The sequence below is a fragment of the Python bivittatus genome, unplaced genomic scaffold (genome assembly GCF_059951505.1).
Source record: "Python bivittatus isolate LINGU-HERP-01145 unplaced genomic scaffold, Pbiv_v1 ctg000070_np1212, whole genome shotgun sequence".
Classification (NCBI taxonomy): domain Eukaryota; kingdom Metazoa; phylum Chordata; class Lepidosauria; order Squamata; family Pythonidae; genus Python; species Python bivittatus.
The window spans coordinates 41,486,170-41,503,494 of record NW_028277034.1 but is presented as its reverse complement, the minus strand read 5'-3'; the positions used below and the strand labels follow the sequence as shown (position 1 = coordinate 41,503,494).

The 17,325-nt window shown below is 36.1% G+C and overlaps 1 protein-coding gene across 1 annotated transcript in view; it reads right to left on the bottom strand.

Moving 5' to 3' along the window:
• STPG2 (sperm tail PG-rich repeat containing 2) overlaps nt 1–17,325 on the bottom strand; it is a 228,358-nt gene that overhangs the window by 130,579 nt on the left and 80,454 nt on the right. Inside the window, exon 11 of the mRNA XM_088133269.1 lies at nt 7,080–7,245. Coding sequence (XP_087989395.1) covers nt 7,080–7,245 — 166 coding nt within the window. The remainder of the gene's footprint in view (nt 1–7,079; nt 7,246–17,325) is intronic.

Sequence of the window (17,325 nt, the reverse complement as noted above, 5' to 3'; positions counted from 1 at the left end):
TAAGGAGAAAGAAATGCAACTTATGTTCTGAAATTATCTCATTCCTCACTCACTTTCTCTCATCTGAGTCTTCCATCAACGATTAATGTAATAAACTAGTTGTAAGCATTTCTGGAAAAACCTTGATTTCATCTGAGCAATCAGCAGAGAGTGACCCTATATGTGTGGGGCATTCTGCTACTTAGATAACATTCTTAAAACTTGAGAGGCGGAGCTGGCGTCGCGGCAGTATGGTGTGCGATCTGGAGCTCCCAAGATCGCAGCTGATATCTCCGATGCTGGACGGTCCCGAAGGACCTAAGCCGTCCCGTAGAGACGGCGACTAGATAGGGCACGTCCTGTTGATCCCAGGGATATCGCAAAATCTCTGGTTGATCCGGGAGAAGTCCCTGAAACCAGCGACGGAGCGGCAGCCATTGAGACTGCAAAAGCCGGGACAGCTCCAAACGGAAGAAGAAAGTGTGTCAACCGGGTGAGATGGACCTTTATTATTCAATTTTGCTTAGAGAACACCCTAAGTAATCCAAAGTGAATTTTTAAAAGTGAAGAAAAGTGGGACCAAGCGGCGAGATTAAGCCTTTGGGAAAAATTTTTTTAGTTATTTAACTTTCCCTTTTTATGGACTTGAATCTGGCAGAGTGTGGTTTATTTCATCTTTAAACTCAACTGGACTGGCTTTTCTGTTTGATACTCAATAATTTCTGATTACAAGCATTAGGACTAAGATTTTTTTTTAGTGTTTTTAAGAAGCATATTTCTTTTTCTCTTCTTTTCTCTTCCTTTTTCTCTCCTCTCTCCCCGGCTGGGAAAGAGGAAAAGCGAAGCGAAAGCCAATGAAAGAAAGTAGCACTGCCACCTAGAGGCTTGGAGATATATATATAGTTTTTTCTACTGTGACTTGTTTTACTCATACTCAAGGACTTTTAAAAAGATAGCGAAGTGCATGACAAACTGTTTATATAGGTGCCACCCGAATAACTATAAACAAGAAAGCGGAGAGTGGATTCTGAAAATGTTTAAGGTGGAAAGCCTGATTTAGTCACAAGAGCCTTGGACATTTAGTGGCAGTAGCGTACTTCTTGCTAGAGCCTTGGTTTTTTTTCTTTTTGTTTGTTTTTTTTTTTTTTGCTCCTTTTTTTTTCTTCCTCTCTACCTTCTCTTCATCTGGTTTTCTTTTTTTTTTTTAAAAAAAGAAATTTAGCTTTCTTTTCCTCTCCCTTTAACTTTTTTTAATTGCATACTATTGGATTAAGGCAGACAAGTGCCTGAAGATTTTTTCTTTTCCTTTCCCTTTTATTTCCAGGTTCTTTTTTTAATCTCCTTTCTATTGTTTTTCATTCTCATTTTGTGGAATAGTATCTGTGGTCCTTGCCTTGTTCTCTCCCCCTTTTCTCTTTTCTGCAGCTTTAAGCATCAAGATGAGCAAGAAAATAACAGCCCCAATCTCATCAACGTCAGTAGCTTCCTCTTCACCTCCTGGCAGACAACGTTCAATCCAGACAATGATACAATATGAAAAAGAGAAGGAAGTGACATTACAGGCAATTATGCAAGAAATTCAGAAGATTGGAAAGAGGACGGAGAATACTGAGCATAGAATTGAAAAGACAGACGAAAGTATACAACAGATGATGACAAAATATGAGGAGAAATTTAAGAAAATTGAAGATGAAGACATACAAAGAGATAAGAAAATTGGAGATATCGATACTCGACTGAGTGAAGTCGAAAAAGCCAGGAGTGACTTGCTAGGATGGGAAATTGATAAATCAGAATACTATTTGAGATTTCAAAACATAGAGGAAGGAAAAGGTGAAAACCTTGCGGAAATAATGACAGAAATACTGGCAGAAGCATTGGAGATAACCACAGAGAAGATGACAGATGGGATGGATGAAATCTTTCGTGTCTATACGAGATATGCAATGAGAAATAAACTACCAAGAGAAGTACACATAAGATTTACTAAAAAAACTATTAAGGCACAGATACTCCAGGTGGCAAGAGAGAAAACACTAAAGTACAAAGACAAAGAAATCGTAGTCCTGAAGCAGGTGCCAAGAAAAGTAAGAGACATAAGAAGGCAATATTCATTCCTGACTAAAGAGCTACTTAAAAGAGGAGTAAACTACAGATGGTTGATTCCAGAAGGTCTTCAGTTCACTTGGCAGGAACAAAGACAAAGAGTTGATACAGTCCAAAAAGCAGAGCTATTCTATTCAGAATTCTTTAGAGGAAAAGAAGAAGACACACAAAAGGAAGAATCGTTAATTGAGTTTCAAGAAGAAGGTGCGGCAGCAACTGGAAAAGAAAAAGAAGAAAGTGGGGGAGATGGTGTTCCCAGAGAACAACGAGAAGCAAGATCTACTAGAGCAATTAAACCCTCGTATAAAGCCTAACATGGAGGAAAGAAAATTGATCACGATCAATATAAATGGACTTAATCTGGCTACTAAAAGAAGGAAAGTATTTCATAAATTAGAGAAGTTAAAGTTTGATATAATTTGTCTGCAAGAAGTACACATCAAAAAACAACATGAATATTTGTTGCAGCAAAAAAAATTGGGTAAATTATTTACTTCCTTGACACAATGTAAAAAAAGAGGAGTGGTCCTATATATTAGAGATACAATGCCAGCAGAACAAATCTATGCGGATGATGATGGAAGGATTTTGATGGTTGAAATAATAGATAATAATGTTAAAACCCTTTTAATTGCAATTTATGCTCCCAATGACAATCAAGAAGAATTTTATAGGAAATTACATATGAAAATAGCTGAATTGGACTATGTTAACATCTGTATGATGGGAGATTTTAATGGAATAATGAATGATCAATTGGACTATAAAACACAGAAATTGACAAAGAGAACTAGGAAGACATTGCCAAAATCCTTCCTTCGAATGATAGAAGAAATAGACTTGAAAGATGCATGGAGAGAAAGAAATTCGGCAAATAAACAATATACTTTTTATTCAGACAGACATACATCTTGGTCTAGAATTGACATGATATGGATGTCAGCGGATTTATTTGCTAACGTTCGAGAAATTGAAATACAAACAAGTATTTGGGCCAACCATAACCCAATGGTAGTTATCTGGAAAGGACAACGGAAGAGATTTAGATGGACTTTAAATAATAGGATACTAAAAGAAAAAGATTTCAAACAAAAAATAGAGAAAGAACTTACCTTCTTTTTTAATGAAAATAAAAAAGAGGATACATCATTACAGAATCTTTGGGATACAATGAAGGCTTATACAAGAGGTTTAATAATAGACTATACAAGGAAAAGAAACATAACGCAGAAAAAGACTTTTAAACTACTGGAGGATGATCATAAAAAATTGGAAGAAGAGTTACAGAAATCCCCGCAAAAAAAAGATATTAAAGCTAAAATGGATCTAATTAAACATAAAATGGGATTAATGGAAAAGGAGGAACTGGCACAAAAAATTAGAAGTGCCAAACAGAATTACTTTGAAGATGCAAATAAACCAGGTAGATGGCTAGCTTATAAACTGAGAAAAGAGAGAGAATCAAAAAGGATTAATCAATTAATAAATGAAGAAGGACAGATCTGCTTTGGTAATGAGGACAAGAAAAAAATTATACAAGATTACTATGGAAAATTGTATTATCAAGAGAATGTACAAGAAGAAGTAAGACAATATTTACAGAAAGCGAAATTACCTCAGATACCTAAAGACACTGAAATAATGTTAGAGGGGAATATAACTATGATGGAATTAACAGAAGCTCTAAAAAAGCAGAATGTCGGGAAAGCCCCGGGTCCAGATGGACTGCCAGTGGAATTTTATAAAACCTTCCAGGACATATTGAGCCTTCAACTATTGGAAGTTATGAATGAGGTTATGACAAAGAAGAGGATACCCCAAACATGGACTGAAGCATTTGTTGTTTAGTCGTTAAGTCGTGTCCGACTCTTCGTGACCCCATGAACCATATTGCGCCAGGCCTTCCTGTCCTTCACTGCCTCCCTGAGTTTGCTCAGTTTCATGCTCAGGACTGAAGCATACATTACACTTATACCAAAGGAGGACACTGACCCACAACAGGTTAAAAATTATAGACCTATATCTTTATTAAATTCAGATTATAAAATTTTTGCTTCAATATTGGCAGAAAGACTAAAAAGATATTTAAATAATTTTATTCATGCTGATCAAAACGGATTTTTGCCAAAGAGACAAATTAAAGACAACATGAGAGTAATTCTGGACACACTGGAATACTATGAGGCACACCCTGAAAAGCAAATGGCCTTGATATTCTTAGACGCACAAAAAGCCTTTGACAACATGAATTGGCGATTTATGCTACTGCAATTGGAACAAATGGGCTTTGGTAGAAAATTTACCCAAGCCATTGAAACAATATATCATAAGCAGACTGCAAAAATCATGATAAATGGAGATTTAACAGAACAGATAGACATAACAAAAGGGACGAGACAAGGCTGTCCACTATCGCCCTTGTTGTTTGTCTTAACATTAGAAGTGTTGAACAGGAATATAAGAGAAGAGAAAGAAATAAAAGGAATGAAGATCAAAAGGAAGAGTACAAATTGCAAGCCTTCGCAGATGACCTAGTATTTATACTAGAGGACCCATTGGAAACAGCACCTAAATTAATTGAAAAGATAGAAGAATATGGAAAAGTAGCAGGATTAAAAATAAACAAAGATAAAACAAAGATATTAACAAAGAATATGCTAGCAAGGCAAAAGAAAGAATTGGAAGAAGTCTTGGAAATACAGGTCACAAACAGGGTTAAATACCTAGGGATATATATTACACCAAGATGTAGTACATTGAAGGAGGATAATTATGTTAAACTTAAACGACAGATTGCAATAGATCTGACAAAATGGGAGAATTTACAATTATCAATGATTGGGAGAATATCCACTATTAAGATGAATATATTGCCTAGGATGTTATATCTATTCCAGACAATTCCAATTCGTTTAGGGAAAGAGTTTTTTGATGATTTAAATAAAATTGTATTGAAATACATCTGGCAGGGTAAAAAGGCAAGAATAAAGCTTAAATTACTACAAGATGCAAGAGTAAGAGGTGGGTTTGCCTTGCCTAACTGGGAATTATACTACCAGGCGACAAATCTGATGTGGGTAAAGGACTGGATAACTTTAAGAAATAATAGACTATTGACCTTAGAGGGACATGACCTGTTGTTGGGCTGGCATGCTTTCTTATGGTATAAGGGAACGAAAACACAGGGCTACTTTAGAAGGCACTATATTCGAGAGGCATTGTTTTTAAACTGGGAGAAGACAAGAAGACAATATTATTTAAAAGTTCCACGATGGATATCCACTATTGAAGCCTTTTCTTATTCAATAACATATAAAAAGGAACAAACAGTTAGATATACTGAGATATTGAATGAAAAGGGTGAACTTAAAACTATGCAAGCGTTGGAAGAACAAGGTATAAAAATGAACTGGTTTTCATATTTGCAAATACAATCTAGATTCGATAAAGATTTTAAAGCAGAAGGTATTTATTGATGAGCTGACTGTTTTAGATAAAATTTTGATGGGGTACTGATGAAAAGGTGATTTAAAAACTTTATGGACATTTACTAGAATTTAAGATGGAGGAAGAACAGGTTAAAGATACAATGATTGCATGGGGGAAAAATTTTGGATACGGAATTGATTTAGAGAAGTGGCAAAAATTATGGTCTCAAAACTATAAAATGACAATGTCAACTGCATATAAAGAAAACTTGTATAAGATGTTTTACAGGTGGCATCTACCTCCAGCAAGGATTGCGAGAATGTACAAGAACAAGTCTGATAAATGTTGGAAGTGTCATCAGAAGCCCGGTAAATACTACCATATGTGGTGGACATGCCCAGAAGCTAAAAGATATTGGATTAAAATCCACACATGGTTGGAAAAAATGATAAAACAACATATAGACTTTAAACCAGAGACATTCCTATTAGGAATTATACCTGAAACATATAGTAAAGAACTGAAATATTTGATTGTAAATGTTCTGACAGCGGCTAGAATTGTATTTGCTAAAAACTGGAAAAATGAAAAAGTACCTATGCAGGAGGAAGTCATTAAGAAAATTATGGATTGTGCAGAGATGAGTAAATTAACATTTGAAATTAGAGAGCAAGAAGATAAACAATTCTATATGATATGGGACTTGTTTTATCAATGGTTGGATGAAAAGATATAGTAATGTAATAGATCAGCAAATTATATAATAGAAACTTGACAAACTGATATAAATTATTATATATATATATATATATATATATATATATATATATAATCAATGGATAAAAATGATATCTTATTATGAAAGCTGGTGTTATAGACTAGTAACAAATGAATAATAATTGATAACTGATAAATATATAAATATGTGTTGGATAGATGACATGAGATTTTATATAAATGATGAGCGAAGATTATGAAAGGATGGCACAAATGATCAGTAACTGGCTGACACACGGTTTAAAATGGAAGATGGTTTTTTTATGCTTTTTATGTTATTGTTTGTTTGTGTTTGTTGTAAAAAATAAAAAATTTATTAAAAAAAAAAAGATAACATTCTTAAAACTCTATAATTTCATAAAAATTCTGTAATTCTATAAAATTCCAGTCAAGCTGAAGTCCCAGTGATTACATGGATACATTCAAGTAGTTTTCTTGGCAACAATACAAAAGTGGCTAGTTGCCCAACTTCCCAGCCTAGCCTATAACATTTACATTACCTGAAAGTTTTCCATTCAAGAACTAACCAATATCTGTACCTGTTTAGCTTCCAGGTACAGCAAGGTTAGCCAGGTGCTGCCCTCTGCTGAGGGGGAATAAACTTACATAACAACATTTCTTTAACCAGCTAGGAAGCAAGATATTGTTTCCAGTATTACAACAGACACCTTACAAAGCCTTTAAAAATAGATGATAGACAGACAGACAGAAAGGTATTTAGATTATATATCTTCTCATTAAAATGTAAGTAGTTATAGTTTTGCTTGAAAATTATATAATGAACTTACCTGGTATATCCCCCTCAATCTTTAATGGATTTTCCCTAAGTGTTCCACTGAGAAAAGACGCATGCCTCCTTTTAGCCATCACAGTTCGTGGAGGCATATATTCACTCTTACACTGTGATTTCTCAAATGATTTATGAACATCATAGGAACCTGGAGGTGGAGCTTCCTATAATTAAGAAAAAGTATAAGATGAAGTAGGCACCACAAATTAGGTTAGCATAGAAAAGCTACAATTAACAGAGAACACTAAAAAAAAGTACCTGGTATTTTAAAACATAGATATTATAATAAATGTTTAGGAGAGGATACAATGCAGAAACTACCACATCAATATTGTTGAATTTAAATTGTGATATGAACTGTGATAACACTTCTGCACAGCACACTCATTTCGGCAGGCCCTATTATTATTTATTTGTTAACGTAATGGCATGCGGGAATGACCTTGGGAAATAGGAGGAAGAGCTGCAGCCTAGTCAATGGCCTGATGAATAAAATTTGAGGGACTCTCCCTAGTTTTCAGGAGACTAAAAGTGAGGGATGGGGGGGGGGGGTACTTTGAGACTGGCAAGATTGATGTTAGCCTTGCAAGGTAGTCCAGACAAGAAGCACAGCCAGGAGTGCTACCTCTATCTTTATTGTAAGGCTACATTATTGTAAGATTATAATAAATCTTGCAAGTCTGAAAATACCCTTTCTATGCACCAGAGAGTTGTACTGTAACTTTCTATAAACTAGTAAGCATATAGTGACCTCTGAAGGCTTAAATAATACAAACAGGAGACTTGCTAAGTTTAGTAAAGTATTCTTATATACTGGCCACAGAATCATGGATCTCGTAATAGCTTTGTATTTACAGCTAAAAGGCCTTAAGTGCAGTTAGGATCCACTTATTGCTATGCTCATTTCTTTCTACACTACAATTTGCAAGAAACTTAGACATATATTAAAAGTTTTAAAGAAAACCAGATAATTATTTATGTTTAGATACTGAGTGTGAAATCATAATATATTTCCTTATTCAGCAATTCTTAATTGAACAGTTCTTGCTTTATTCCAATTGAAGTGTTAATTTATTATCTAAGATGAACCTGTTTACTTCAGATTTAATTGTTTCCAATTAAACTAAAACATTTAGTCTTTCATCATTTCTAAACTCTTTCTGCTATTATATTAGTATTTTAATCAACATCAAAGAAACATTACCATCAATAATGACAATAATAATTCTAGATTAACTATCATCAGTTGCAAGTAGCAGATGATTTTTTTCAAATAATTTTATTAAGAATTATAAATGAAAAGAATAAAAGTCAATACAAACTACAAAAAAAACCCAAACAAACAGAAAAACCCAAAAAAGGGAGGGGGGAAGAGTGTAGAAAAGGAAAAAAAAGGGGAAAAGAAAAAGGGGGGAAAAAGGTAACTTTCCCCTTCATCCAAGTAGGTAAAAACAGTTTTAATAGTATATCGTCATCTCTCTTCTCCCCATAACTCATCTCTTAAGTTAACAAAAAACCAAAATCCAAATCCTTCATCAATCATTCTTTGTCAGCAAAATCCAGTAAGGGATATAACTATTTTCCTCTTTAAGCCCTGATCAAACAAGCCAGCCTTATAAACCTTCCCTGAATTTTTAAAATTATTCCTTAACTCCTTCAAAAAAAAAGTACCAGAGGTAATTTGCTGATCATCTGAGTATCCAAACAAAAATCCTTCAGAATTTTAACAGATTTCTTTTGCATGTCCATTAGATTATCCTTTTGTTTGTCACTTCTAAAAAAGTCTTTCCAAACCTTAGCAGAGCTCTTTTGCATATCCAGAAGAAAAAAATTATCCAGATCCATTTCCTTGTTTGGTATCTGTTCATCTCCTTTAGGGGATAAATCATCCATCAAATCTATTTGCATTACATTTAAGCCCTCCTTGAAATTAATTTCATAAACATCCATTACAACTTGTTCTTATTTTACAACTTCATTAAAGCATGTTCTGTCCAGTTTCTCAAGCAGTTGATCCATTCTAGTCAGTAGCTTGACTAAGAGGTATTTAAAAGTTTGCACTAAGGATTTCTGCTCCATTTTCTTTGTCCTCTGGCTCCCTGTAATGTCCAATCTTCATGGTCTCCTTATCATAAAGAAATAAAAGCAATCGCCATTTTTCCATGAGAAGATATCTTCAGATAAATTCAAAACTATAATTCCAAATTTCTCTGGCCCCTTAATCCATTATTAACTTCTCAAAATCCATATACTAAGCACCCTTTTGCTGCATAATCAGAAAAAATGTATTTTCAAAATGTTTAAAATTAAATTTACACCATTGTCTTTTAAGGAGGTGGAGACTCACCCGATGAATACAGTAAACCTTGCCAGTCCCAAGGGTCTTAATCTCTCCAATATACAACACATAAAAAATTAATCCAAAACAGTGATTAAGATATAAGGGTCAAAGCTTAGTGTCCATAAGGCTGCTTTGTGAGTGTGAGCTTGATGTAATCCCAACTCCCAGCCACTCCACTCATAAGCTACTCCACTTATAAACAACAGTTTCGACAGTCTACTCATGAGTAGCAGCTGTCTGGAGTCACGTGGATGATCTCAACAATCTCTCCTTTGATCCAAAGGGATTACACCAGCCCGGATCCAACATCCAGCTGTGATTTCCCTCGCAAAAGCTATCTTACTAGTCAGCAAGCCAGTAACACATCAGCTCGCCATGACACTCATAGGAAGTGACCTCAGATGAAATGTTTAAGTGCACCTAAACTTTCATCAGAATATGCAAATACATAATTGTGTTTTATAATGTACAGAGAATCTTTTTGCTGTTATTATTTTATGTACTGGAATATTTTTATTGTCATTTACCTGAAATTTTAAAGATGCCTTTTTATTTGTGACATGCAATGGCAAAAGAAAGCAAGAAAGCAAGATGGAAGATGCTATAAAAATTATTTGAAAGAAGCAATTCTCACCTCGCGCAAGTGTGAGCGCAACACTTCTATTCATTAAAACAGCTCCTCTTTTTTTCAGGATTCCATGAAGAAAAGAAACGTCTGCTTTAAGGAGTCAACTGATAATGTGACTCTTAGAGCTGTCATACTGCAATTAACATTATGAGGTTGCAACAAGTATGTTTATAATTGTTTAAATTATTCTCTCAATATGTTCTAAGCACAGCAGAGGGGTTAAAATTGCAAGCATTAATCATACAAGAAAAACCTTACAAAAAAGCAAAAGGCAAATTAAATATTTCACATCTATTGTACAATGAACAGCTGTTTTTCATCTACCAGGTTATTTTCATGTCTAGCAAATCAACCATAATGATTGACAGGGTGCCTCACTAATCAGCTATGTAATTTACAGTTTTAAGAAGTTAAATCTGTATTGCTTGTATACCACACTATATAACCTGGAAAACAAGGCAACACATCTCTTAATTATGACATCTTAGAAAATAATACCAAAAAGGGGGTATAGATTCTATATATTTCTGTCTAAGAATGTATATTAAGGCTTCACTATATAGCCTTTCTTTCTAAAAAGATAAAAATTGCAAGACCATCTACATATATTTTGGAGTATGTTTTAATGATGGTAATATGACTTCTTTTAAAAAAATAGATGAATTTAGGATTGCACTGGACATAGATTGTCTTGAAGGGCTTCACAGACACTCTTCTTCCCTGGATGACCACAACCAGGAACTAAAAAAAACATGTTCCTAAACTAAAGAAGCTCTACTCTTCCCATCTTTTCGTCAGCTGTTTGTTGCTACCCAGCATAACAAGAGAACCTGCCAATCAAAAGTATCCCAGGCTTTATGTCTTTTCTTGTTTTATTAATTTATTCTTCAGTCTTCTGAGCTACCAGTGTGGGTCCATTAAACTTTATTCACTTTGATTTTGCATTTAGATTTGTCATTACTTAAGCGGTTATTTTTCTGCTTTCCCAAAGTACATAGTATGATCTTATTTTATGACAGCCCCAGTCCTATAGGGTTTCTTTTTAAACTTATGGAGATTTGTCCCCACACTTCATACTGACTCTGAAATAAACTGAGCTAAGCATGGGGAAACATGTAATTTTTTTTTTTTTTTAATCTGCACTCAATCATTACCGATTCTGCGGTGACTGCCTGGATGAGTCCCTGCAGTTTTCAAGGCAAGGTGTTTTGGAAGTGGTTTGCCATTGCCTCCTACCTAGAGCAGAGCCCAGCTGGCGAGCGCAGGAGGCAGGGTTTCCGTTGCTTCACGCCTTTTTCAGGCGTGCACAGCTTCCACGTTACCGGCAACTAGTCCCCGTCTCCCGTGCAAGTGCCACCAGCATTTTTCCTCCCACTGGGGTGAGAGTACCCATTTATCTACTCATGTAAGTTTTCAAGCTGCTGGGTTGGCAGGAGCTGGGGAGTAAGCAGGAGCTCGCTTTGCTGCGCGGACCTGGGCTCGAACTGCTGAAGTGTTGACCATTTCTGGCCAGCAACTTTCAACGTCATTAATAATACCATTTATTTTCACACTAAAATGTACATGTGGCAGCTGCCTAGGCCTTGTTAGCTAGGGAAACTGCAATATACCAAATAAAAGAAAAATCTCAATCAAGTTGAGCTCAGCTCCTGGATTTATTGGCAATTATGGTTTGCCAGTGGTTCCTTCCATGATATTTCTTCAACCTCAGTCTAGTCTATAGTCCTGGTACTTCCAGGTAGTCTCTCATCCAAGTAGCTTTTCAAAACCAGCCAGGTCAGCCAAGAGCTGCATCCTACCTTGATAATGCACCAACTACAAAAGTGATATTCCAATATTGTACCAACTTTACTGGGTCATTGATGGCACCTGGGAATAATTCAGGATGATAGGTCTGGAGCTGTGATGGACTGGAATGGAGGAAGGGGGGTGAAAATGGTGCTCTCGTCTCCAGAGCAATGCTCTGGAGATAAGCGGAGGAAGCTGGCGCATCCCTAAACATTCCAGAAGATAGTGAATAGCTGTGCCTGGGAACTAGTTGTCAGTCTGAGAAGATTTCTGTAAACAGGCGCTGGCTAATAAACCTTGCTGATTGAACCTGCATGGTCTCCAGGAGTTCTTTGGGCTAGGCCTGACAGGAGCTATTTATTGAAAATTGGAGAAGTTGCTTATACAATAAAAATATAGAAATAGAAACAGAAACATAATTAAAATATAGCACCAAATACTCAAATTGCTCTTTAAAAACTGTTCAAAATATTGAAAAGGCATGTTGTAGGGTCTATCATTCTACTTCAGATTAGATCAGGACTGAATTAAAATGACACCTTGTAGCTTTGTTTCAGCTCTACTTCTTGGCTTCTGTTCTACTTTAAATTGAATATTTATAATACTTTGTCACAATGGAAAATGACCCACGGATAACTGAGACAGAGCGTCTAATATGTTTCTGTTTATTCTAAATTGGTGTGGAGTTTTTTGGGGGGAGGGTGCTTTTGGCTTAGCATAATTCATGAGCATAACTATTCTGGTTTGTAAATCATGGGCTGTGGCTTACTACTATGTAAACCCAGTCAACTGTAACAAAATATATGAACCCAGTGAAGGCTTCTGTTGCATGGCAAATATACATATGGAACTGAGGACTTAATTGTGCTTCAGCTTTTTGATGGTTATCCCCCCCAAGCAGTATTTATTTATTTATATTATTTATATGACCACCCTTCTCACAACAGTGACTCTGGGCGGCATATTAAAACACCAGCAGCAATACCCAAGGTTAAAATAATAAACCCCAAATCACAAAAACCACATGAGCAGTACAGCTTGCCTAACCTCTTGGCCCAAATGCCTAGCAAAACAGCCAGGTCTTCAAAGCTTTGTGAAAGGCTACGGTCAGGGCCATCTGGATTTCCAGAGGGATGTTGTTTCAAAGGCAGGTGCTGCCAAAGGGAAGGCACCCCTTCAGGGAAGAATTTGGGCAAAGTTGATTATTGGTGTAGAGATGTCAGTCTCTCTCAATATGTTTATATGCAACACTAAGTCTAATTAATGCTACCATGGTAAAAAAATCCACATCCAAGTTCTAGATGACAAACCTAATAGTCAGCAGCAGTACGACAGTCCTTTCATTACCATTGTTGTGCCTAGCCAACCATCTCATAGATTGTTAAAAACAATGAACAGGAACTCAAAGTATGGAGGGATAATTCTCCCCAGGCATTTTTTTAAAAAGAGGAGGAGGAGGAGAAGATACAGTTTTCCTACAGGGGTTAAAAATAAATTCAAACAGCACAGCTCTCTGCTTCAAGTGGTCACAGTTCAGATGTAACTTTCTTACATTAAAGTTATTGTTACTGTTATCATCTTTCCCTGTAGATTTCAGATTGCAGGCCACCTTTTTCCCAACTGGCTGCCAGGACTCAAGCAAACGGATCAGAAGGGAAATTTAATCTGTGTACCTAAGTAGGTGTCAGAATCTTCAGCAACCAAAATACAGTGGAACCTCAAGTTACGAATTTAATCCATTCCGTGACTCTGGTTGCAACTCGAATTGGTCGCAACACGAGGCAAATTTCCCCATAAGATTCAATGTAATTACCGTTAATCCGTTCCGGCGTCCGCGGACCACGCGTCAGGGGCGGAAAAACGGCCGCGGACCACGCGGCAGGGCAAAAAAACGGCCGTGGACCACGCGTCAGGGGCGGAAAAATGGCCGCAGACCACGTGTCAGGGGCAGAAAATGGCCACGGACCACATGTCAGGGGCGGAAAAATGGCCACGGACCACGCGGCAGGGCAGAAAAACGGCCGTGGACCACGTGGAACAGGCAGAAAATGGCCGTGGACCACGTGGAACGGGCAGAAAATGGCCTCGGATCCGGTTCGTAAGTCGAGGCAAGTTCGCAAGTCGAGGTAAATTTTTGGGGCCGGAGCTGGTCGTATCTCAAAAAATTCGTAAGGAGGGGCGTTCGTAACTAGAAGTACCACTGTATTAATGTAGTAGCTGCTTGCTTTGTTTCTGCCATTCTTTAGGAGGGGGGAGGGGGGAAGTGAAAGTAGATGGAATTGGTATGCTATCAAAGGCCAGGAAGATGGACTGTTTTCGGAGGTTAGGAATGTGCAAGGTCCCACCTCTGTGAGAACCTAATTGGCGCCTGGAAAGAGGGGGGTAAGAAGTAGTGGGAAAAGTAAATGGGGAAAAGCACAGGCTTTAGTTTCAGCAATGCTTTGCTTAGAGTTGCATGTATGTTCCAATAAATGAAATTTTTTTTGAACCTAACTGGGGTTGCACGAGATTTTTCTTCACTGGGATTTGAACATCGCAGACCTGACAGTAGGCCTGATGGCTCTGGGAACTATACCAGGGAAATCTGCAGAAGCCTCCTTGCACTAAGAGACAAAAGATGGCCAGGAAACGCTTCCTAAATATTATGCTAGGTTTCAGATTAGGCTTGCTCTTCAGTGTGTGCAGCTAGAAGAAATGTTCTTGGTGCCTACAGATTACTGCCTCTGTTCCTCCTTTCATTCATTGCCATGTCCTATAATGTCATAGCAACCAAGTTTCATATAACTTTTTGGTTCACATAAATATAATCAGGAAGGAATATGGAGGTCAAAGAGCTTCACAAATTTCAAGCAAATGCTCATTTGTAATGAATTACTATTTTGATGGTGTTTTCACTTACAGTCTAAAATTCTATTGTAGAACTTATCAAGTAATAGTTTTTGTAGTGTTCAAATTCTGTATCAAAATCAAAACACATAGAGGCTAACAGGTAATTATATTTTCTTCTGGATGTAATATAATCTTTATATTTTAGATACTAATGTTTGAGGCACTTTATAAAGGAATCTATCATTCATTAATACCATTGAAGAACTTGTCATGATCTATATACATTTATTTTTTTCCTTATGTTTATAGGATTATAGATTAAGCCTTATAATGTTTGCATTAAGTATCACATTATTAAGTGTCTGGTTTGTAGATACCGAGAAACTGCACCTTAATATATCAAGATAACTGTAACTGTAAAAAATATGGGGATAATTTTTGAATTTGCAAAACCTTTAAAATTTACCAACATGTTTCCATATTTAATGGTCAGGGTTACATACCATTAAACTTGCTGTGCTAAGGGATAGAAGACATTTATTTTGAAAGTTTATCTGTTGCAGAAATATACAACACAATTATACTGAATGACCCCAAAACAAGGGGAAGTGAGTAAGAAACAGACTGCTTTGATAAGTGGCTAACATAGCTTATTTTATGATCCCTGGAGAGGCAATCCTATTCTATTAGAAAAATAGCGGTCCTCTGCCATTTTAGTCAACAATTGATGGATATTACTTTATTTGGTTGGTTTTATTTGATATCACTTTATTTGGTTGGTTTTCACTGCTTAATCTGATTCAGCCAAAACAAGCAAATAATTAAGCAAAGGAAAGAAATGAGTTTGTGCTGCCTTGTTGAAGGCATATCCAGTTGGAATTCTGATCTTTTAGAAACAGCAATATATGAGTATCTCTAATAACTGTATTTTTTCTTTCCAAAATAAACAAACTTGCTCCAAAATACCAGTATAAATTACGACAACATAATCTTCATTATTTCCCATACAGTTGGAAGTCACTTGTCATCTTTCTTCGGTCAGTGGTTAATTCTTAATTTTAAGTACATTTCATTGGGTTTCCTTTCTCCTCTGATCCATAAAGGAATAAAAAAGGTAGCAAACATTTATTATTTCCTAAAAAATAAGCCTGCAGTAAATAGTTCTCAAAATACCCTCCCACCCTGCAAAATCTTCTAAAAAGGATTAGTAGAACATAACTGGAAAGGAGAGAACACCATAGATACTACCATTGCATTCAGTTCTGTGAGAAAACAAGGTGGTGTTCCCTTTACTGGAGGCAACTATTTGATTCAAAATAATTAAGAAGTTTCTCATAAGTTTAGGGAAGCCTCCCCAACTTTCAGCATTTATGCCCAGGATCTACAGATGCATTCATTAAGTATTTATCTATATCCAAGATCCTAACTTTTCTTTCTGTCTACAATTTATTGTGGGGCCAGGGTGTGCAGAAAAGCCAGGCATAAGATTTACTCATGCAGACAGACTTTGTCTTTCAATCAAGAAAAGTCCTAAGATGATACTACCAATTTATGAGATTTAGAAAACTAATTTGTGATATTGTGCGAGATACTAATATTCAAGGGAACCTTCACATTTGATTATTCCTTGATTATTATCCAAATGTTTTAGGAGAAATCCTCATGAATTTCCACTAGGAAAGAAATTAAATATTGTTCTGATTTTCCTAACACTATCTCTTCTAGTAAAGAAAATAAATCCATGAAGATAGCTCTCAGAATGTAATTATAGCAGACAAAATATAACAGTATTCTATCTAGACTATGCTTTCTAGAGAAAATAACAATATTGAATTATTGTACCTTTTGTCAAATAAATTAATATCTTCCTTTATTATTTTACTCTACTAGAATCCCAAAGAACTCATATTTAGGTTAGTTTCAGCTGGGTAAGTAAAACCATACATATTCAGCTTACCCAGATGCTTAAACGTTGTAAATATCTTCTTTTGGAATAACAAAATAATATTGTGCAAGAAATGTTGGGATTATCTAAACAGCTACATTTAATAGTATTTCACGCTGCCAGAAAAGTTTGGTTTATATATGCAACAGAATAAATGCAATGGACTATACCACCTAAGAGAGCAGGGGAATCATTACAGTAATTAATGTTTTTCAATATTATACCTCTCTGAACATAGAAAAGAAGAGCAAAGGAGAAATTCTGAATTTCTGATAAATAGTCACCAACATCCTTGTGCAATGACCATCTGAAGTTATGACAATACTAAAAAAATAACTGCGATGAATCCTCACATTTACAACCATTGTAGCATCCTGCAGTCACGTGATCACCAATCATGTACTTTGTAACCAGCTTGCGACAAGCAGAGTTAATACAGAAAGCGGAAGTAAAATCTAAGTCGTGGTCACATGATTTTTCACTCAGCATCCATGTTGCTTCGCTTAACAACCAAAGGCAAAGAAAGGTCTTAAGTCCATTGCGGACATGTGATTTTCCACTTAGTGACTGCAGTGCTTAGTGACCAAGTTGCCAGTCCCAGTTGTGGTCACTAAGCAAGGACTATCTGTACAGTAAATTTCTAAGGTATGTAAAGAAAGCATATAAGGATTTTTAACGTGATTTCTGATGAGGGAAAGAAACTCACTTTATAT